At 61.0% G+C, this 21338-nt stretch overlaps 1 protein-coding gene across 1 annotated transcript in view; it reads right to left on the bottom strand.

Annotated features, from left to right (window-relative positions):
• RIN3 (Ras and Rab interactor 3) overlaps positions 1-21338 on the bottom strand; it is a 117096-nt gene that overhangs the window by 18136 nt on the left and 77622 nt on the right. Inside the window, exons 5-7 of the mRNA XM_051826438.3 lie at positions 19409-19500; positions 7528-9060; positions 2136-2444 (exon numbers count right to left, since the gene is read on the bottom strand). Coding sequence (XP_051682398.3) covers positions 2136-2444; positions 7528-9060; positions 19409-19500 — 1934 coding nt within the window. The remainder of the gene's footprint in view (positions 1-2135; positions 2445-7527; positions 9061-19408; positions 19501-21338) is intronic.

Below are 21338 nucleotides of genomic sequence, written 5' to 3'. Positions count from 1 at the left end.
GCCACTGCAAGGCATGTTGGGTACTTTCCCGGGGCTCTGGACCCCTAGGGCTGACCATGTCAAGCTCTTGAGAGCTCTGGGTTCTGCCTGCTGCCCACTGAACCCCACTTACTTTCCTGTTTTTTTTTTTTTTTTTTTTTTTTTTTTTTTTTTTTTTTTTTTTTTTTTGTAAGGCAGAGTTATATATAGAGAGAGGGAGAAAAGCAGAGAGAGATCTTTTATCCACTGGTTCACTCCCCAAATGGCTGCAATGGTCAGGCCGAAGCCAGGAGCCAGAAATTCCACCCAGGTCTCCCGCACGGGTGCAGGGACCCCAGCACTTGGGCCATCTTCTGCTGCTTTCCCAGGTGCATTAGCAGGGAGCTGGATCAGAAGTGGAGCAGCCGGGAAGCCGGGACTTGAACCAGTGCCCATGTGGGATGACCGTGGGCGTGGCTTAACCGCTCCGTTACAAGGCCAGCCCCTCTCTGGGGTTTCACAGAGGGTCACTCAGTTGTGCAGCTTGCATCCTGGGCCTGTTCTCTGGACTCCTGACTGCACGGGGCACCTGACCCCCGAGCTGAAGTCCATGCCACAGAAGCAAACCCTTCGCTGTGTCCGCGTCTGCAATGGCCCCCTCTCTCCCAGCCACATCCCCGGCATCGTGATGGGGGCTACAGCGCGGTTCTGTCACTGCGGCCCGTCTCCGGGGAAGGCTACTCCTAGCAGCTGGCCGCAGGACACGCACCCTAGCAGATGGCCACAGGGCACGCATCAGTCTCACAGAAGACAGCGTCTCCCGCTCGGAACTGCGGCCCAGGCAGCCTGTGAGGGGAGCTTTTCTAGGGCAAGGGGCCCTGGCACAGCGGTGGCCACGGCTCCTCAAACAGGTGCGTTTGTGGCTGCTTTGATTGACATTTGCCCTGAACCACCAGGGGCCCCAGTGTCCCCTCTCGGTAAAGCAGCTTCCTTGGCAGGGGCCCCCGGGCTCCAAGTAAATCATTCGCAGCAGTGAGTGGCAGATCAGGACAGTGCTTCCACTCCCCACTGCCGTATCTTCCACGCACAGTTACACAGGTTGCTCACTGCACAAGGGCATCCAGCTAGAGGGGTAACTGGTGGACAGAATCTAGCGAGGATTCTGCCCACTGGGTGTGCACCAGGCACGGGGACACTGCTCGTCTGCCTGGGGGAGCACAGTGATCAGTTGGCGACCAAGGTCCCAGGGACTCCCCTTCTTACATCCACACCCCTGCAATGCGACCGCGGCCCTCCCTCCTCACCCCTGAATCCGGGCTGCTCTGTGACCAAGGAACACGTGGATCAGAGCGCCGGCTCCGCAGGCCTCAGTTCTTGGTTCTCTCCGTACCCCAGTGACAGCCATGGGCACAAGGCCAAGCTGACCTGTGAACCTCACAGTCCAGGCACCCCCACCCTGGACCGGCCAGCTGCCTCTGCCCTCAGTCCCACAGGGGGAGCCCAGCCAGGCCGCAGCGTGCTGCCCCAGACCCGCACGCCTGCCCCATGGCCCCGCGGCCCCGCGGCCCAGGCAGCTGTCAGCAGTGCTGGCTGCTTATGGCTCCTGCCACAGTGGGCACCGAGTCCCTGCCACCCCCTCACGGCGTGTGGCCTTATTTGGCAATGGCACTGTTGCAGCTATAAATAGCTCAGATGAGGTCACACTGCAGTAGGGAGAGTCCCTAACCCAGGGGCTGTGTCCCTAGGGAAAGGAGAAGCTTGGGCCCGGGACACGTACACAGACCCCGCCTGGCACAGACCGCGCCTGGCGAGCCCTGGCCCTGACTTCCTAGTCTCCGGCGCCGTAGGCTGACTGTGTGCCTCGGCTTGTGGTGCTGTGTCCTGCAGCCCTGTGCCTCTTCCTATCGCCTCCAGCGGCCTGGGATGGGCTGGCTTGCTCCTGGTCTCCCAGGACCAGCCACCCAGGGCCCTCCTCCTAGTCCCCAGGTGGCTCCCACCTGGATCAGCCAACAGTCAAGCCACCGCCCCCGGGGAGCTCAGGGGATCACCTGGCATGCCCTGGACCCTCACCCTGACCCCTCAGCTGGGCCCCTGTGTCTGGAAAGGCTTCCCCAGTGCCAGGCTCTCCCGGGGGTCCCAGCCCTGCGCAGCCGCCTCCGGGCGCCCGCCGGCCCTACCTGGGTTGCTGAGGGCCATGGAGTCGTAGATGAGCTTGCAGGTCTTGAGCAGGATGGAGATCTTCTTCTCGGGCGAGTAGGCCTTGTGCATGCTGGTGAACTTCTGCAGGATCTTCTCCATGGTGGGCAGCTCGGGCACGCTGGTGGTCACGCCCAGGTCGGTGCTGGTGGTGGCCAGGATCACCAGCTGGTTCTCCTTGAGCTGCCGCAGCGAGCCGTCCCTGCTGTGGATCTCGTGCAGGCTGGAGTTGATGGCGTCCTGCAGCGGCTTCAGGACGCACTTGTACAAGGCCGACTCCACGATGGCCTCTGCGGGTGGGCGAGAGCGGGCGGCGGTGAGGGCGGCGCCGGCAGCGACCCTGCCGCTGCCGCCCGGAGGCCATGTTCACAGCCCCGGTGGCCAGACCCTGTGGTTCTGGCCCAGAGGTTGGGGGTGCGGGGGTGGGGGAGCGTGCAACAGAAGCCCCCCAGGCAGGCACAGGCACCCCTGGGGTGCTAACACCAGAGCCCTTCCAACAGTGCGTGGGAAAATGGAATGCAAAGGTGAGTTTATTTTGTGCAAAAACTGTCTTCAAAACCACAGAGACCCCCCCCCACCCCCGCGACCGTAAGCACGGATTTTAAAATTTGTGTACCAAATCAATGCACCTTGAAAAAAACCGTTTATAGCTATCTGAGAGAGAAGAGAGAGAGCAAGCGCTCCCATCACTGGTTCATCTCTCACAGGCTGAAGCCAGGAGCCTGGAACTCAACCCAAAGTCTCCCAATCTGGTGGCAAGAACCCAGTCACTTCAGCCGGCACTGCTGCCTCCCAGAATTCGCTTCGGTGGGAAGCTGGAGTCAAGAGCCAGAGCCAGGGAGAGAGCACTGTGGTGTAGCAAGTAAAGCTGCCATCTGCAGTGCTGGCATCCCATATGGGCGCCGGTTCAAGTCCTGGCTGCTCCACTTCCGATCCAGCTCTCTGCTGTGGCCTGGGAAAGCAGTGGAAGATGGCCCAGGTCCTTGGGCTCCTGCACCCGCGTGGGAGAACCAGATGGAGCTCCTGGCTTTGGATCGGCACAGTTCCAGCCGTTGCAGCCTGGGGAGTGAACCAGCAGGTGGAAGACCTCTCTCTCTCTCTCTCTCTCTCTCTCCCTCTCCCTCTCTGTCTCTCTCTGTGTAACTCTGACTTTCAAAATAAACAAATACATCTTTAAAAAAAACACCAAAGAGCCAGAGCCAGGATTCGAATCGAATCCAGGCACTCAGATACAGGACATGAATGTCTGAACTGCTAAGCCAAATTGCCCGCTTCCAAATTCTCTTTGAATTCCATTTCTCCACAAACTTTTTGAAGTATCCTCATACGAGCTGGTCATTGTATCCTAACGCTTTCCACATGGCCTAGCACAGCTTAAACTCTCCCAGGGCTGCCAGCAGCACACAGCTACAGGGGGCACTATTCACACTGAGTTGTGCAGTGGACAACCTGAGCAGCTGTATGCTGAGGGCCAGGGTACTCTGTGAATGATTGGAGGGAAGATTCTGGATGTGTCTTCTTCAGTACTCAAGTGCAGGGCAGGCCCACGGCGCGGCAGCTCACACGCCGGCTGGAACCCCTGCGTCCCCTATCTGAAAGCCTGTGTTCGTGTCCTGGCAATGCGCACCTGGGAGGCAGCAGGTACTCACGGTCAAATCCGTGGGCCCCTGCCCGTGCACATGAGAGACTTTCACTGAGTGCCAGGCGCCTGGCTTCGGCCTGGTTTAGCTCTGGCTGTTACAGGCATTTGGGGAGTGAACCAGTAGGTGGGCAATCTCTCTCTCTCCGTCCCCCAAACAAGTAAGTTAAAAAAAAAAAAAAAGCAGTTAAGTGTCAGGTTGGGCAAAGGGATGGCCCCAGCTGCTGAGACAGTGAGCGCTCAAGTCCTGTTGTCTGCGACCTCAAACACACGGTGGATCCAGGCCGCGGCCCCGCGTCACTTTGACGCCAGCCCCCACCTGCACTGGTCAGGCCACCATGGCCATCGCTTGCCCGAGTCATGGCAGCGGGCTCTCCCCTGGCCCCGAGGGCACACTGTCACACAGCACGGCGTGTCACCGTGATCGGCACATTTGATGGTGACGGCCGCCTGTTCAGTCTCCAGTCTCCCGTGTCACAGGCACTCAGACCCAAACCAGAGAGCTCCCTGTGGCCCCGAGGCTCTGCCGTGACCACATTGCTCTGTGGGCTCCCCCCACCCTCGTGCCGCTCTACCAGCTGGCCGGGCCTGCTCCTGCCTTGCAGGGCCAGCTCAGGCGCTGATGGGTGGCTTGGGAGCCGAATAGGGATTTGAATTCATGCCTGCTTGGCCAAGACACTGTTCAGCTGCTGTGGGTGACAGCAGAGAAACAGCTTCAAGGAGGCGTGGCCTCCCCGGTCCCCACCCAGGGGAACGGTCTTGGCTACTTGGCCAGCAAGGGAGCATCCCAAGTCCTGTCCCCACAGGGAGTCACCTGGGCCACCCTGGGGGTGGGGGAGGAGCTCCTGCTTCCATGGCTGAGTCTAAGCTGAGGCCTGGACAGGCCTTCCCTGCTGTGTAGCCTGGCCGGGGTGCCCTGGGTCCTCCCTCGTACCTCCCTCTTCCCCCTGAGCAGGGACACGTGGTGGCCCTGCCTCCACCCCGATCCTGTCACCCTACCAGGCTCACGTCTCGACCTCAGCGCCCTTGGAGCCTCTGCAGCTGGAAGAGCACTGACCTTGCACCACCCCGGGACGCTGCATGACCTTGGCCAAGTCCCTTCCCCTCCAGGGCCTGTTTCCTCTCTGCCTGAGATCTGCCCTGGACTCCACATCTCCTCCAGCCAACCCGGCCCACTGGCAGAGCTGGGGGTGGGGAGCAGAGCGGCAGAGGGGTGCGTTCCTGGTCAGCGTCAGCCTGGCTGTGCACTGGCTCCGTGTCACAGGAGACAGCTCCCCGAGCCGTGGTTTCTTGGGAGCAGCAGGAGCCCAAGGCCACCAGGCTTTGGGGTTGTCACGAGGCGGAAACGTGCAGTGTCTGGGATGCTGCCATTGCTCCTGTCACCTGCTCGGCCCTGCTCTGCCACCCGCAGCTCCAGGCCGCGCCCTCCATGGGGGCCCAGCTCACAGCCACCCTCTGTCTGCCTGGAAACCTCCTCCCTCTGTCTGTGGCAGGCTCGGGGGACTCCCTGCCTTCGCCTGATGGACCACTCTGAGTTTAGGGCCTCTTGGCATCCGGGCACCGCGGACAGAGCTGCCCAGAGACCCCGGGGGGGGGTCTGTGTCCTGCCGCTGCCTCCCCAGGCGAAGTCAAACCAGCAATTCCACCTCCTCTGCCTGCCAGGGTTCCTGGTGCTGGCCCTGCCCCTCCCAGCCGCTGGCCCAGCCTCCGCTGCGTCCCCTCCACACACCCTGCCACCTGCAGATCGGTCCTCAGCCCGACCTCCGCGGCCCCCACCCCGCCGCCTCTGTCCGCGCTGACGTCTCTCCCTGGCAAGGAAGCCCTCCCACCACTCTCTCTCCACAACACAGCCCATCCGGAAGGCAGCGCCGACCACAGATTCCTCCAGGCTCCTCTGAGCCACTCATGTCCTTCCACATCCTCCCATGCCCTTCCAGGCCCTCTTGGCTGGGCTCGGTCCTCCGGCCCGGATGGCCTCATCTGGTCTCACGGCTCTATGTGTGCTGCTGGTACCCAAACATCTCTGTTTGGCTCACTCGTTCCCCTAAAAACTATGAACTTGGACCTCCAGGGCCCTACTCGAGTCACCCCGCTGTGTCTCCGACATCCCCACATCTGGATCCAAGCTCCTGTCAGGTCCAGGACAGATGCAGCTGCCACTTCAATCTTCCAGGAACAACACTGTGCTCACCCTGCCCCTGTCACTACCCACAGCCACTCCTGCAGCTCCGTCCTCACGGAGGGTCAGACCCCAGCCCCCTCTCTGCACCTGCACCACTTGCACACCACTGATGGCTGCTGGCTGACCATCTGCTTACGTGGCTCACTGCCTCCCAGACAATGAGCTCTGCGGGGCACAGCCAGTGTCGCTGACTCTCTGTCCCGGCTGTGGGTTGCTACTGGAGGCCTTGCTTACGCAGCCCCCGAGCTTCCCGCCCGAGCAACCCCAGGACCCCTGCATCATGTGCACAGTGCAGGCTTCAGGCCTCAAGTCCACCTGCCGTGCCACTACCGGCCCTGCCACCGGGCCAATGGATCAGTTTCCAGAGTCTGCTATCAAAATCCAATTACCCCAGGGCGGGCAGGCGTTTGGCACAGGGGTCAAGAAGCCACCTGGGATACCTGCACCCCACATTGGAGTGTCTCAGCTCACATCCTGGCACTGGCTCCCTGCTATGCGCCTGGGAAAGGAGAATGTGGTGACCCAAGGATTTGGGCCCCTGCCACCCATGTGGGAGACCTGGATGGAGCTCAGGGCTCCTGGCTTCAGCCTGAACCTGCCCTGGCTCTGTCAATCTGCCTTTCAAATAAATAAATCTTAAAAAAAAAAAAAAAAATCCCATGGCCCTGGGAAAGTTATCACCTCTCACTCCTTTTGGAAGAAATTCTAAGCTACTGAGTCGCAGAACCACAAATGCTCCTTCTTGTGCCCATCACTGGCCCTGGAATGAATGAGGCATGCCAGGGAGGGTGGCACTCGGAGAGCCGGGGGTGGCGCTTGCTCCCCAGGCAACCAGTTCAGGAGCAGGCCCGTGTCCTAACCACGGCGGCCACGGCACCAAGTGCTGACTGCAGTTGCTCGGTATTTCCCTAGGTGTGCAGTGGAGTGGGAAGTAACACAGCTTTCTCCTCATGGAGTTGCTGGATCACAGGCTGGAGGCCGGGGCACTCCGGCAGAAGGGGTGTCGGAGCCGCGAGCTCTCTGAGAACAGAGCCCCATGTGGGATCCGGGTGCTCGTGACCGATCACGGGAGAGCTGGCAGGAAGGGGAGCGAGGGGGAGTGACGCATCAGGGGCCAGCTTGGCTCCCACCTGTCTGGGGCAGACACTGAGCCACAGAGCAGCCCTGCCTTGAGGCCCGTGGGCCAGCCTTTGTCCCCGCCCTGAGGAACTGGCTGTGGGCAGAGAGATGAGGGGGTGTGGGTAATACGGATCCCACCAAGGGGGCCCCGAAGAGGAAAATGCGCATCATGCAACATTCTGCGCCCCCAAACTTGTCTTTAAATTCTGCTTCCCCAGGAGTCCTGCGATACACCCTCACACATGGCCAAGCTGATGTTCCAGCAAAGGGGGCAGCCACGGGCTTACGCAAGCTGGGGAGGGCAGCTTGCGCCCAGGAGAGGGGACGAGAGGGGGGCACCAACCGCACGTGCTCCACCAGCCTCTTCTGTGCCCAGGGGCTCCCAGCCCAGGGCCCTGCCCATCGCCCCGCCCCCAGCCCCGGTGACACTGACCAAGCTCCTCCTCGGAGTGCAGGCCGGGGTCCACCATGGCCTTGAGCTCCGTGCTCTGCAGCAGGTAGCTCTTGAGCTGGGTCATCATGGTGCGAATCTCCTGCAGCATCTCGGTGCTCGAGTCCTGGCGCGCCATCATCTCCAGGCTGTAGGCCTTGTAGTCCTGCACCAGGCTGCCGAAGTACGAGGCCTTGTCCTGGGCCAGCTCCACCACCTTCTTGTAGAGCTTGCGGTCGCTGGAGAGCAGGGCCTGGAAGACGCTGGTGAAGCTGGCCAGGCTCAGGCGGTGGCGCGCCTTGCCCAGAATCATCGCCGGCTTCTTCTTCACGCTGGGGAGGCTTAACTGCTCCGGTTCCTCCTCTGTGCTGCTGGTCGAGTAGGAGTCCTGGTCCCCGGCCAAGGCGGGCACTCCCAAGCCGTCGGGCAGAGAGGCCAGGGAGCCCTTGGACTCTGGAGAGCTGTGGGGTCGGGGGGTGCCGGCCTGGGCATGGAGGCATGGGGGCCCAGCCTGCCGGGCAGGACTGCGGCCTTCTCCGGGGGCTGGAGGCGTGCGCTTCTCGGGGGCCGCAGCCTCGTGCGTGGGCGGCGCGGCGCTCTCCGCGGGGCCTGGCGGCACACTGGCCAGCTGCCGGGAGATCCGCTTCTTTCTGGGGGGCGGGACCGGGGGTTGTCTGGTCTTCCCCGGCGGCGGCGGCGGCCCTGGCACCACGCCTGGATCGCCGGCCTTGGCCTCTGCCTCCTGGCCTTGCTCTGCGGTGCTCTGAGGCCGCTCCTCCAGGATGTCCAAGGGCCCCTGGGGAGGCAGGCTCAGTGGGGTCGCCCCGCAAGGGCCCGGCTGGGCCCCCTCTGCTGCTGCCATCTCCGCACTCGGGTCCTCCAGGGACACCCTCTCGGAGAGGCGGCGTCTGGGGGGCGCGGCGGGAAGGCCCTTCTTGGCCGGCAGCGGAGGAGCTGTGGCCAGCGGCGCGGGGCTGGGGGCTGCGCCCGATGGCGCCTCCTCCTCCCCGAGGGGCCCCAGGCTGGCAGCCGGGCGCAGGAGCCGGTCGCAGGCTGTCATGGGTGGCTGGCTTGGTCGGTCTGGGGGGCCAGGGGCGTGGGGGGCGGGGTGGGGGGCAGACGCCGGGCGGGCAGCGGGCAGAGGACACACAGGAGCCGGCGGTGCGGGAAGCCGGGCTGGGCCCGCGGGGTGCAGGGCGGGCGCCGGGGGCGGCGGCGGCGGCGGTGGCGGGCGGCGCGGAGCCCACCTGGCGGTGGGCGAGGTAGCATCGGAGGTGGGGGGCGCCGGGCGTGCGGGGCAGCTCCCCGGGGGCGGCTGGTCTGAGGGCAGGGCGCCCCCGTAGTCTTCGATGAAGAGAGGGCTCACAAACCACAGGCGGTCGCTTCCTACGGACAGCTGGAACTCGCAAGAGCAGTTGGCGGACGGCGCGGGGGCCCTGGGGCTGGCAGCAGGAGGCGCTCCGGGGGCCGGGTCCCTGGCGGGCTCTGGGGGGCTCTCTCCGCCTCGATGCGGGTTCAGCGAAGAGTCCCAGAAGCCTGTGGGAAGCAGAGGTGGGGACAGGCGTCGGGTCCCGGGACAGGGGCCGTGGCCCTTCTGGGTGCCTCTGAGCCTCTCCCACCACTTCCTGCCCCAGGAGGGGAGGCCCCACGCCTTCCTCCCAGCAGCACTGGGGTGGGGCCGCCAGGGTGACAGAGGCTGGGCCTCAGTTCCGGCTCTGGGTTGAGAGCCCACTCAGGGTGACACAGGGTGGGGACGCATGTGCGGGGGGCCAGGAAGGCATGGGGAGGCCTGCTGGTGGCAGAGGGAAGCGGTGGCCTGGAGTTCATGCAGGGGACCAGCTGGGTGCTGGGGCACGGCGCTTGGCTGTTATTTTCTATTTTTAATAACTGCAGGAAAAATCTCCACTACTTATTTATTTTGAAAGGCAGGAGAGAGAGAGAGAGACAGAGAGAGAGATTGAGATTGAGATTTTCTTTGTGCCGATTCACTCCCCGAGTGCCTGCAATGGTTGGGATTGGGTCAGGCTGAAGCCAGGAGCTGGGAACTCAATCCAGGTCTCCCACGTGAGTGGCAGGGACCCAGGTCCTTGAGCTGTCACTCCCAGGGTGCACATGGGCGGGAAATCAGAGTCCAGAGCCCGAGCTGGAATTTAAACCCAGGACCCTCATGTGGGATGCAGGCATCTTTACTGCGAGGCCCAAAGTCCATCTGCATTGGCTTGGCTTTTCTAGGCCTCAGTCTAGCCATCTCTAAAGTGGGGTCACAGCAGAACCCACAGCATGGGCGGAGGAGAGACACCATCGGATCAGGGAAGTGGCCACCATGGTCGTTACAGCTGGGAAGAAGCAACCTCTGGGCGGCGGCTGTTGGGCTCGGGAAACAAGGCTCCTGCCCGCCGAGCAGGTTCCAGCGGGTGCCTCACTGCTGACCCCGTCCTGGTGCACTTGGCACACAGCAGTGGCCACCAGGGCAGGCCTGGCTCAGGAGTGCCGCCGCTGGCTCCCATGCCCCTTCAAGGGTCTGCTGGATGCTCAGGACCCTCCCCCAAGGGCCCAGGGACACGAAGTCCGTGTCTCACGGGCCACACTGAGCTCACGCAGGGAGCTCCTCCCGGAGAGGCACGCAGGCCCCGGTCTTGGCCAACCTGCCAGTTCCAGAGACGGGCAGGGGATGAGCCAGGCTGGTGCACAAGGGCTGGGAATGGTGAGGCTGAGTGTTCAGCCCCGGCTCCTCCCTCCTGGGCCTGAATCATCAGCATCACCGAAAGCTGGAGCAACGCGCCGAGTGCCAGCCCGCGGCTGCTCGCTTTCCCTGGGTTACGCTCCTGGTCCGCAAGCAGACTTGTCACCGTGTCGCGGACGGAGGTAAGGGGCTCAGACAGCTCAGAGAACTCGCTGAAGTCCCAGGGTGGGTGAGTGGGGGGCTGGGACTTGCCGCAGTGGGGCCAGCTCCGTGTGTGCCCCTCCTCCACGGGAACTGGCGCCACGTCCCAGCACTGGTGAGTGGCGGGGGCGGGGTGCCTGCACCCCAGAACTGGAGATGTGGAAACGTGAAGGGCACCTGACACCGAGAGGAAGGAGCCTCCATAAGACGGTGGGGCTGAGCGCATGCCTGCTGGGAGATGGGCCGATGTGAGATGCTGAGACCTGAGGGCTTTGGCTACCCTGCTGGCCAGTGGGCCACCAACCCAATCAGAGTGGGCAGCATGCACTCACAGGTCCAAGGGGCTACTGAGAAATGGATGCCCTCGGCTCTGTGCAGCCCTTTAATAGGGGAACAGGCCGGGGCCTGCACCAGTCCCGTCCTGGGCAGAGACCCTGCTTGTGGAACTAGCGGTCACCATGGCAACTTGGGGACCAGCTTTCACACAACTTTCCACTATGCGCAGCTGTGCACATCACGGCCATGGGCTACAGCGTGTCCAGGGCCGGCTCTGCCATGCCCTGGCCTCCAAGGCCTCCACAGCCGACTCACGCTGCAGCCACCTTGCATGGGGCACACAGGTGCGCTGGCCCCCTGGAGCAGACGCAGGGAGCCCGGTGTGTGGAGTTTTCCTGCCAAGGGGCAGTGGGCAGCCAATGTGACCCACAGGGCCACTGGGCAGCAGCCTCACACGTGAGCAGAGTGAGCTGCCGGTGACTGCCTCCAGGTTCCCACAGACTTCCTTTGGGTGAAGGGGGCAGCCACATAGGAAGAGCCCACCAGGGCCTGGACACTCCCATACCGCATACCTGGGTCATGGCCCTGGCCCCCTTCCCCCCCATTCTCCTCCCTGGGACACTGTGCCAGGCACACAGTCGGCCCCTGATTGCAGCTGGTTGAGAACCTCTTCCAAGTCTTTAACCAGCATTCGCGGCCCTGTCCGTCTCTTCTGGTGTCACCTATGCAGGAGTTTCACTCCAGTCCACCCACGGCTCACTTCTTCCTGAACACGCCACGTGCTGCTCGGCCTCAGGTCTTGGCTAATGCTGTTCGCCCCCTCCCCACTCCCCCTCGGGGACTCAGGTCCCAGATCGCCTGTCTGGTGGAGCTCTCCCGTGCATTCGGGCTCCCTGCAGTCCTGTGGGCCCCTCGCTGGGCCGTGCACCCTGACAGCAGTGATCAGCACGGGGCCTGTAACTCTGCTTCTGTCCGACACCCCCTCTACGCTCTGAGCTTCCAGAGGGGCAATGAAGCTGCATCCAGCTGGGTACTTGCAGCACCTAGAACAGTGCTCGGGACAGAGCAGGAGCCAGGCCAGCCCCTGAACACACACGAGCGGATAGGCTCAGACAGGAGGCAGGGGCTGCAGAACAGAACACTGGATGCTAACGTGGGCATGGCCTTTACCTTGGGGGGACGGCTAAAGACAGGAGAAAGCAGGGCCTGGTGTTTGGTGTAGCAGGGAAGATACTGCTTGGAATGCCCACATCTCCTATCAGAGTTCAAGTCCCAACTCCGCTCCTGACTCCAGTTTCCTGCTAATGCGCGCCCTGGGAAGAGACGGCTCCAGTACTTTGCTCCCTGTCATCTGCGTGGGAGACCCAGGTGGAGTTCTGGGCCCCTGGCTTCGGCCTGGCCCAATCCTGGACGTTGCAGGCATTTAGGCACACAGGAGGTCTGCCTGTCTGTTTTGTGTCTCTCTGTCTTTCAAATAAAATGAAACAGATAAGTAAAAATGAAAAACCAGAGGCAGTGAGAGGGAGGAGGCTAGAAGAGGCTGGAGCACCCCGTCTGCAGAGGGAGCACTGACTTGTTTCCTGGCTGCGGGCAGGAGGTCAGCAGCACTGGGCTCAGGCACACGAGCCCAGCCTGGAGACCCGGATGCTGCTTTCTTGCTCCCAGGATGGCCTTGGTGGTTGCAACCGAGCAGAGGGAGGGAAGCTGGGAGCCGAGGGCTGCATCCTACAGCCTGGGGCTTGGTTAGGGAACCACGGGGCCAGTGCAAGCCTTTAGACTTGAAAATAAAAAAAAAAAAAGGAAGTCGGCAACTTTCTCTGCAGCCTGCAGAAGCCTGAGGCCAAAGGAGAAGCAGAACTCGGTGTCATGCAATCCGGTGGTTGGCAAAGCTGTGAGCACCAGTGCCCAGTGGCACCACGCCAAACCTGGCTGAGCGGCCAGAGTTCCCCAAAGAAAGATCTGACCCGTCCCGGCCTCTGTGCCGCCCTCAGATGAAAACAGCCATTTGGCTTGCACGCGGCACACAGGTGTGCGGGCCCCTGAGGCCTCCCGAGCCTCGGCTGGGGACGTCGCTGCCAGGGGCCCACACCTGCAGTCCTCAGGGCTGGGGCTGTGCCAGGTGCTGCAACGCAGGTCCCGAGGGCAGAGTCCTGGGCCAGGGGCAGGACGTAGAGGGGATGGAGAATGTGACAGACGCCCTGGCAACAGCCCAAGTCTGAGGAGTTCAAGGGGTCCATATTTTTGTGGCATCTCAAAGATGTGCCGTTGGACAGTCATTCAAACTCAAATCTTCAATGTATCTTTAATAACCAGAAAGATTCTCATTGTATGATGTAAAGGAAAAAGCAAGTTGTATGTACAGTTGGAGAGTTATGGACCATATGTCTTTTCTTTTTTTTTTTTTCTTTTTTTTTTTTTTTTTTGACAGGCAGAGTGGACAGTGAGAGAGAGACAGAGAGAGAAAGGTCTTCCTTTGCCGTTGGTTCACCCTCCAATGGCCGCCGCTGCAGCCGGCGCACCGCGCTGATCCTGGCAGGAGCCAGGAGCCAGGTGCTTTTCCTGGTCTCCCATGGGGTGCAGGGCCCAAGCACCTGGGCCATCCTCCACTGCACTCCCTGGCCATAGCAGAGAGCTGGCCTGGAAGAGGGGCAACCGGGACAGAATCTGGCGCCCCAACCGGGACTAGAACCCGGTGTGCCGGCGCCGCAAGGTGGAGGATTAGCCTATTGAGCCACGGCGCCGGCCCATATGTCTTTTCTAAAACATTTTTTTAAAAGTATTGAGGCTGGTGTTGTGGTGCAGTGGGTTTAGCTGCCACCTGTGATGCCGGCATCCCATATGGGCACCGGTCCAGGTCCTGGCTGCCCCTCTTCTAATCCAGTTCCCTGCTAATGCACCCGGGAAAGCAGTAGAAAATGGCCCAAGCACTTGGGTCCCCATCACCCATGTGGGAGACCTGGATGGAGTTACAGGCTCCTGGCTTCAGCCTGACCCAGCCCCAACCACTGCAGCCATTTGGGGACTGAACCAGCAGGTGGAAGATTCTCATTCATTCTCTCTCTCTCTCTCTCTCTCTCTCTCCATCTTTCTCTGTAACTCTGCTTTTCAGAAAAACAAAATTAAAAAAACATTGGGCCGGCGCCGTGGCTCACTAGGCTAATCCTCCGTCTTGCGGCGCTGGCACCCCGGGTTCTAGTCCCGGTCGGGGCGCCGGATTCTGTCCCGGTTGCCCCTCTTCCAGGCCAGCTCTCTGCTGTGGCCTGGGAGTGCAGTGGAGGATGGCCCAAGTGCTTGGGCCCTGCACCCCATGGGAGACCAGGAGAAGCACCTGGCTCCTGCCTTCGGATTAGCGCGGTGCGCCGGCCGCAGCATGCCAGCCGTGGTGGCCATTGGAGGGTGAACCAACGGCAAAGGAAGACCTTTCTCTCTGTCTCTCTCTCTCACTGTCCACTCTGCCTGTCAAAAAAAAAAAAAAAAAAAAAGGGAAAAAAAATATTAAGCAGCACAAAATGTTCTAAACCACTACACATAACCATCATTCTCTGAGAGCACGGTTTGGGACTGAATTTCTCCCTATGCTTGTCTCGTGGCCACAGCCGGCCTGTGGGTCACAGGGTGTGCAGCCTGCACTTTTGAACACGGCCTTTTCCCAGTCAGCCTTGCGTGAGCGAGCACCCCGGGCCGTCACGTGGTGCTGAGCCTGCAAGGCAACAGCTCTGTTTCAGCACCAGCAGCCCTGTCTGCACGGCAGGGCTTGTGCAACTCTCTGGATACTTACTGCCTCCTACTCAGTTCCAAAATACTAAATACAAAAGTGCTGGGGCTGGTGTTTGGCCTCGTAGTTCAGCTGCCTGTTGAGATACCTGCATCCCATATCAGAGTGCCTGGGTTTGGGTCCTGGTTCTGTGCCGCATTCCAGCTTCCTGCTAACACACACCTGGGAGGCCGTGGCGGCCGATCAAGTGAGCCTCTGCCACCCACGAGGGGGACGTGGAGGGTGCTCGGCTCCTGGCTCAGCCCTGGCTGTTGCGATCCATCCCAGCACATGGGACTCTCTCTCTTTCTCTGCCTCTCAAATAAATAAATAAATAACTTTTAAGATATATTACATTGATAACGCTAAGGTTAACAGACGCATCAGCCTCAAGAACTCGCTGCAATTGTTGGAGCACCAGGCGGGCAGAAAACCCAGGGAAAGGGAAAACCCAGCAGGGGCTTGAGCCGCTTCTTGGCTCTGAGCTCCAGGAAGAGGCTGCCAGTCACAACTACGGTCACGTCAGACCAAACCAAGAGGCAAGGCACGAAGCTGCATTTTCAGGCTGTGCTCTCAATAGAAATCCTGGAAGGAAACCACACCCCAAACTGGCAGCAGCGGTGGGGTTCCCATGATGTTCAGCCTCATCCTTTTCTGGTCTCGTCAGTTAAAACCAACAAGCTACTGGGCCTTCTTAAAAGAAAAAAAAAATGTAAAATCACAATCATGGGGGCTGGCACTGTGGCGCAGTAGGCTCAAGCCCTGCCCTGCAGCGCCGGGTGCCGATTCGGGTCCCGGCTGTCCCACTTCCGATCCAGCTCCCTGCTAATGTGCCTGGGAAAGCAGCAGAAGACGGGCCCAAGTTCAGATCCCTGCTCTGCTGGCCACACATGGGAGACAAGGGTGGAGCTCCAGGCTCCTGGCTTCGGCCTGGCCCAGCCCTGGCCACTGCAGCCGTTGGGGGATTGAATCAGAGGTTGGGAGATCGCTTCGTCTGTTTGATTTTCAAATACATGTTTAATTTTTGAAACAAAAATAAAAAGTACCCAGGTAGTTTTTAGCATATCCACAGACTTGTGCAACCATCACCACGATCACTTTCAGAACATTTTCATCACCCCAGAGAGAAGTCCCTTACTCATGCACGGTCACCCCTGAAATCCCTTACTCACGGGGCCACTCCCCCTCCTTTGTCTCACTGGCCCTGGCAGCCGGAAGTCCACTGTCAGTCTCTATGGGTCTGCCTGCTTCGAAACCCTGCAGAAATGGAATCACACGACCTGTGGTCTTTCACGCCTGGCGACTTCCACCGAGCCTCATGTGGTCAAGGGTTATCCAAGCTGCACCCTGTGTCAGTAGTTCATCTTTTTTAACAGCTAAAGAAGCCCTTTTGATTCTTTGAGTTTCTGTTTCCTTGTCCATAATGGGTTTCTGGGGGAATAAATGAGATAACGAATGTCCGTGTGGGCCTATGTCCATGCATTTGCCTCCTGTTGTCCTTTTGGTTTTCCCTGAAATGCTGACAATTCCAGGGAAGCCCCTGGCTCATGAGGCTCCCTTCCCCGTCTGGCCAGTGGCCGTCGAGGCTCTCCCTGGAGGATCTGCAGAGAGGGCAGTGGCCAGGCAGGGCTCGGGGCTGCAGAGGCAGAGGAGCGGGAAGCTGAGAAGGCACAGCACGGCACAGAACAGCTGCCATTGCCCACTAAGGCTGCTGACTTTCAATCTCCGATTCTGGGAGATTCACCGCCCTCCCTTCCTCCTCTAAGTCTGTTTGCATCCATGCTATTTTGCATGGTGTCGGTTCTCTGCCATGAATGAGTCCCACGCATGACGCGCTGAGCAAAATGCTGGAGAGCACGCAGGCCCTTGGCACACGTCGCCGTTTGCATATTTATCACCACTTCCGCACGTGGAGGTTGGCGAGGCCCCGGCCTCCGGCCTCCGGCCTGTGACGGGATGTGCTCTTCCAGCTCCCATCTCCCCAGGGTACTCAGGGAACGGAGGGACAAGTCCACCTCGCCTTGGCTCTGGGAAGAACCACCCCTGGGAGCACGGCCTTGCGTCGTGCAGCACCAGGGACGCTGGGTCTGCACAGAGCACGCTGGGGCCGAAGCTGCTACAGACTCAGGCTTCGCTGGGATCTGGTTCTCAAGGAAGCCAGTGCTGGCGGATGGCTCTGAACTCGCTTCCCCACTTGCGCCTCGAGGGGAGGGGGTTATGCGTGCCGGAAGAGCAGCAGCGTGTGTCACACGCAGAGTTCCTAGGTCCTGGGGTGGCCAGGGTCTCCTGGTTCAGGGCCCTGCAGGGGCTGCCAGGCCAATCAGCCCCAGGGACGTGGACAGGGACATCTGCAGCCAACTGACCCGTGCATCCCAAGCGCCCCACCAACGCGGCTCCAAGGTGGCCGCTGACGGCTGGTTGTGAGCTGCAGCTGGGGAGCTGGTGCCAGCCCTGGCTTTGTCAGGGGCTCCTGCAGTACGCAGGACAGCGCCAAGCGCTCTGCTGTGCTCAGAAAGAGCCTGTGTCCCTTGAGACCGCAGGAGGCTCAAATGAAGAAACACGAATGGCCAACAAACACGTGAAAAAACACTCAGCACCACCAGCCATCAGACAGGCAAATCCAAACCACAATGGGACACCGCCTGACCCTGTCAGATGCTGAAAAGGGACCAAGAAACGCTGGCGAGGACACGGACGGGGGGCGCTCGCAGGCTGCTGGTGGGGATAGAAAGGGAGGCAGCCGCTGCGGAAACAGGTGGCGACTTCTCGAAACACAGAACAGACTTGCCAGGTGATCCAGCAACCCACTGCTGGGTGCACACCGGAAGCCTCCAAGAGATCCCTGGCCACCAAGTTTGCAGCAGTGCTGTCCACAACAGCCGAAACTGGGAATCAACCAAGGTGCCCGCCATCAGACAAAGGTGCCCGCCATCAGACAGGCACCCGGAGACTGCGGTAGGTGCACACCGCGGAATATTATGTGGCTATAAAAAAGAACGACATTCTACCATCTGCGGCAAGATGGACGCAGCTGGTGGACATCATGTTGAGGGAAACAAGCCAGACACAGAAAGACCAACACCGCATGTTCTCCCTTATATGTGAGAGCTAAAGTTAAAAAAAAAATGAAAAGACCTCCAGTGGACGTCATTTGGACAAAATGGCCACCTGTCCCACACGGACGTTCCCAAGAGGGTAAAATCTCAACAACTAAGAATCAGACCGGTGGGGACAAAGGTCCGTGTGTATTCCCACTATCAACTGAAAACCGGCACGGGGTCTGTAAGTGCTCATCCAGGCCTGGGGGCATCCGAGTCAGGAGTCAAGGGCAGCGGGAGATGGTGGCGGGTGCTCGGGATGGCCAATGGCCCGGGTTCAAATCCCTGCTCTGCCGCGTACTCTCAGTCTTGGCTTCCTCAGGTATCAGTGGGGATAATCGTGGTAATGATGGTGACTCCGCAGGGCTGCTTCAAGTAGCCGTGCGTCAACGCAGCGAAGGAGCTGAGCGCGACGTCTGTGTCCACTAAGTTCTGACAGCCAGGGGCCTGCGGCCTCCCCCTGCCCAGCCTCCGACCAGGGGCAGCCCTGGGGCGTCTCTTGCACGGCTGGCCAGAGGCCCCGGGAGCCAGGGCGTGCCTTCTCGGATCCCAGGTCTGTCTCTCATTTCCTCTACAACCCACTTCTGCCGCAGCTTTTTCCACCCAACCGATACTGGCGGCCAGGGCACCCCGGTGTTCCGGGCGCGGTGCCGGACGCAGGCAGCACAGGGTCCCCTTCCTGGAGACTTAGGGATGAGCTGCTTGCTTTGCTCAAAGTGGGACCTGGTGGCTCCAGGGTAGGAGCCCTGTGTCCTGGAGCTGCAGAACCTATGGAAGCAGCCGCCCCAAACATGCTCTCCCTGTCCCCCCGGGCAATTCCCTGCTTCTGACACGTGCAGACAGAGGCCACTGGCCCCCCCGCAGCCACAGATGGGCGAGCGTGGGCTTCCCAGGGCCTGCGCGGTCAGGCCCTGGTCCTAGGTTGGCACTGGCTGACTCCACCCTTACCGCGTGCTCAGAGGAGCCCACACAGGGAAAAGGCCCACGGAATGCTAACATTCCAGTCCGCTCCGCTCCCACTGCTCCTCGCCCTCCTCAGCGGCCCAAAGCCTGGCAGGTGCGGGGGGCGGGGGGAGTGCTGAGGGTCAGCTGGCTGGGCAGGGGCAGGCCGAGGAGTGAGTGGCCGCCGCCAGTCACAGTGGCCTTCCTGCTGCTTTCTCTTCTGATGAGGGCACGGCTGGGGTCACGTGGCTCTCTGGCCGCCACTCCACTCCTCCCTGAGCCACGCGCCGCTGGTGGGGCAGCCCCTCTGGCTCTGATCTGCCCCTGCTCCCTCTGACAAACGAACGGGCTGTGCTCGGGACCTCCCAAGTGCTGTCTGGAATTTTTTTTTTGACAGGCAGAGTGGACAGTGAGAGAGAGAGACAGAGAGAAAGGTCTTCCTTTTGCCGTTGGTTCACCCTCCGATGGCCGCTGCGGTTAGTGTGCTGCGGCTGGCGCACCGCGCTGATCCGATGGCAGGAGCCAGGAGCCAGGTGCTTCTCCTGGTCTCCCATGGGGTGCAGGGCCCAAGCACTTGGGCCATCCTCCACTGCACTCCCGGGCCACAGAAGAGAGCTGGCCTGGAAGAGGGGCAACCGGGACAGAATCCGGCGCCCTGACCGGGACTAGAACCCGGGGTGCCAGCGCCGCAGGCAGAGGATTAGCCTAGTGAGCCGCGGCGCCGGCCCTGTCTGGAAATTAAACCCTCTCCTTGCTGTGCAGGCTCAGCAGCCCGGCTGGTCCCACGGGAGCTGGGATCAGGTTCCAGCTCCGCCTTGGCCTGGGGGACGCCCCCTGCACAGGCTTTCACTGGACCCAGAATTAGGGTCTATTTCCTCACGCCCCACCTCCGGTCTCCGAGCACACGGGCGCAGTGGGTGGGGCACTTACCCAGGCCCAGGCTGGAGATGGTCTCGAGGGCTGGGTAGCTGCTGGCCTCCAGGATGGCCCGGGGCAGCCGCAGCGTGAAGGGCAGGAGGTCTCTGTGAAGACACAGGGGTCAAAGGTCAGGCCTGGGGAGGGTCCCGTGCTGTCCGTCCCCACCCTCCACAACTCCCACGCTGCAGCCCAGAAAGCAAGAGCCCGATGAGCCCACTGGCTGTCGCCATCTCCATACAGGCTGGATAACTCCCGAGAGCTGGCGGACAGAACCCTGAGGCTGAGGGAGCCTCTGGCCAGGGCCGTGGCTAGTGAGTGAACCCTGCACAAGCCCACACGTGTACGTGCTGACCGCTTTCTGTTTTGTGGGCTGTGGGCCACTCCAGGGGAGGACTGTCATTTATTTCTCTTCTGATGGACAGCCAAATTCGTCCTTCCTTCCTTCCTTCTCCTCCCTTCCCCCCACCCCCACCCCCACCCCCACCCCCCCATCCCTCCATCCCTCCATCCCTCCATCCCATTAACACTTAGTAGGGTTTACTCAGCATCCGGGTATATTAGATTTAAACAACATTTATTTTATTAATTTGAAAGGTACAGAGAGAGAGAGAGAGAAAGCAATCTTCCATCTGCTAGTTCCCTCCTCAAATGCCAACAACAGCCATGGCCAGGGCTGGACCAGGCTGAAGCCGGCAGCCAGCATAGGTGCAGGGCCCCAGAACTTGGGCCTTCTTCCACTGCTTTCCCAGGTGCATTAGCAGGGAGCTGTGTTGAAGTGGAGCAGCTGGGACTCCAACCACCACCCATAAGGGATGCCGGCATCGCAGGCGGAGGCTTTACCCACTAGGTCACAGTGCCGGCCCTGTGTTAGCTCTTCAAATGCTCTCAACAACACCACAAAGCAAGTGCGTGCCTCATGGCCACCTCACAGCTGAGAAAAGTGGGGCACAGAGACGCTTAGCGGCTTGCTCCGTCCCACAGCGTGGAAGTGCCGAAGCCGCGAAGCCTGACTTTGCATACAGGCTGGCTGGCTGCAGGGTCCCGGCTCCTGACCCCTTGGCTGCCCTCAGTCTCAGTGAAATGATTCCAAGTTGCTCCAGTGCTGCGAAGAGCCATTCCGGCACGGACTCGCCCAGCCTCCGGGCTGCCACGTCTCTCGGGCAGATCCCCTGATGTGAGTCTGCCAGGCCACAGGTGCGTCCTAAGAAATGACAGACTTTGGGAAGCTGACTCCTTCCCTGGGATCATCCCGGTTTCCCAGATACAATGCCCATGAGTCGGGCCCCAGAGCCGCGCGCCTGCGCCAATGCCCTCTGACAGCCTCCTGCCCAGCTGCAAGGGTGCGGCCTGGCCCACTGCCGGGTGTGGGGTCCGGGGGCAGGCGGCCCCCCCCCCCCCCGTCAGTCTCGGCAGGCAGCCCTGTGAAACTGGAGAGGAAGGCGTGACTTACCCGCACCCCGACGCTGAGTCCCCGCGTCTCAGGAAACGCGGGGAAAGCCCTCCAGACAGGGTGCTGGGTGCTGGGGCACCCTCCTGAGCACCCACAACCCCAGCCAAAAGCTGGGGGGCTCCACAGTCTGTGGCCCGCCTGGGTCACTCTGTGGGCTGCGTCCAGGGGCTCCCAGGGTCAGGTCTGGGGGTGAATGCACGTTTCGCAACAGCTTTCAGTAGTGGGGGGGGACCCTGATGGAGGTAGCTGTGGGTGGGAGTCACAGACCCCCAAAGCACGGGTTACCAAAAGTCCTTAACGTTCAGCAAACTTCCAGATCTGTGTGTATACTGCATAGGCCCGGGGATTTCCTCACAAACTGCTAAGTCCATCAAAAAGCATCCACCAGGGCCGGCGCTGTGGTGTAGCAGGTAAAGCTGCTGCCTGCGGCGCCGGCATCCCAAATGGGCGCCAGTTCAAGTCCCGGCTGCTCCACTTCTGATCCAGCTCTCT

The sequence above is a fragment of the Oryctolagus cuniculus genome, chromosome 20 (assembly GCF_051225735.1).
Source record: "Oryctolagus cuniculus isolate XC-2025 breed Fujian yellow rabbit chromosome 20, ASM5122573v1, whole genome shotgun sequence".
In the NCBI taxonomy this organism is placed as follows: domain Eukaryota; kingdom Metazoa; phylum Chordata; class Mammalia; order Lagomorpha; family Leporidae; genus Oryctolagus; species Oryctolagus cuniculus.
The sequence above is the reverse complement of the archived record's forward strand: the minus strand, read 5'-3'. Positions and strand labels throughout refer to the sequence as shown.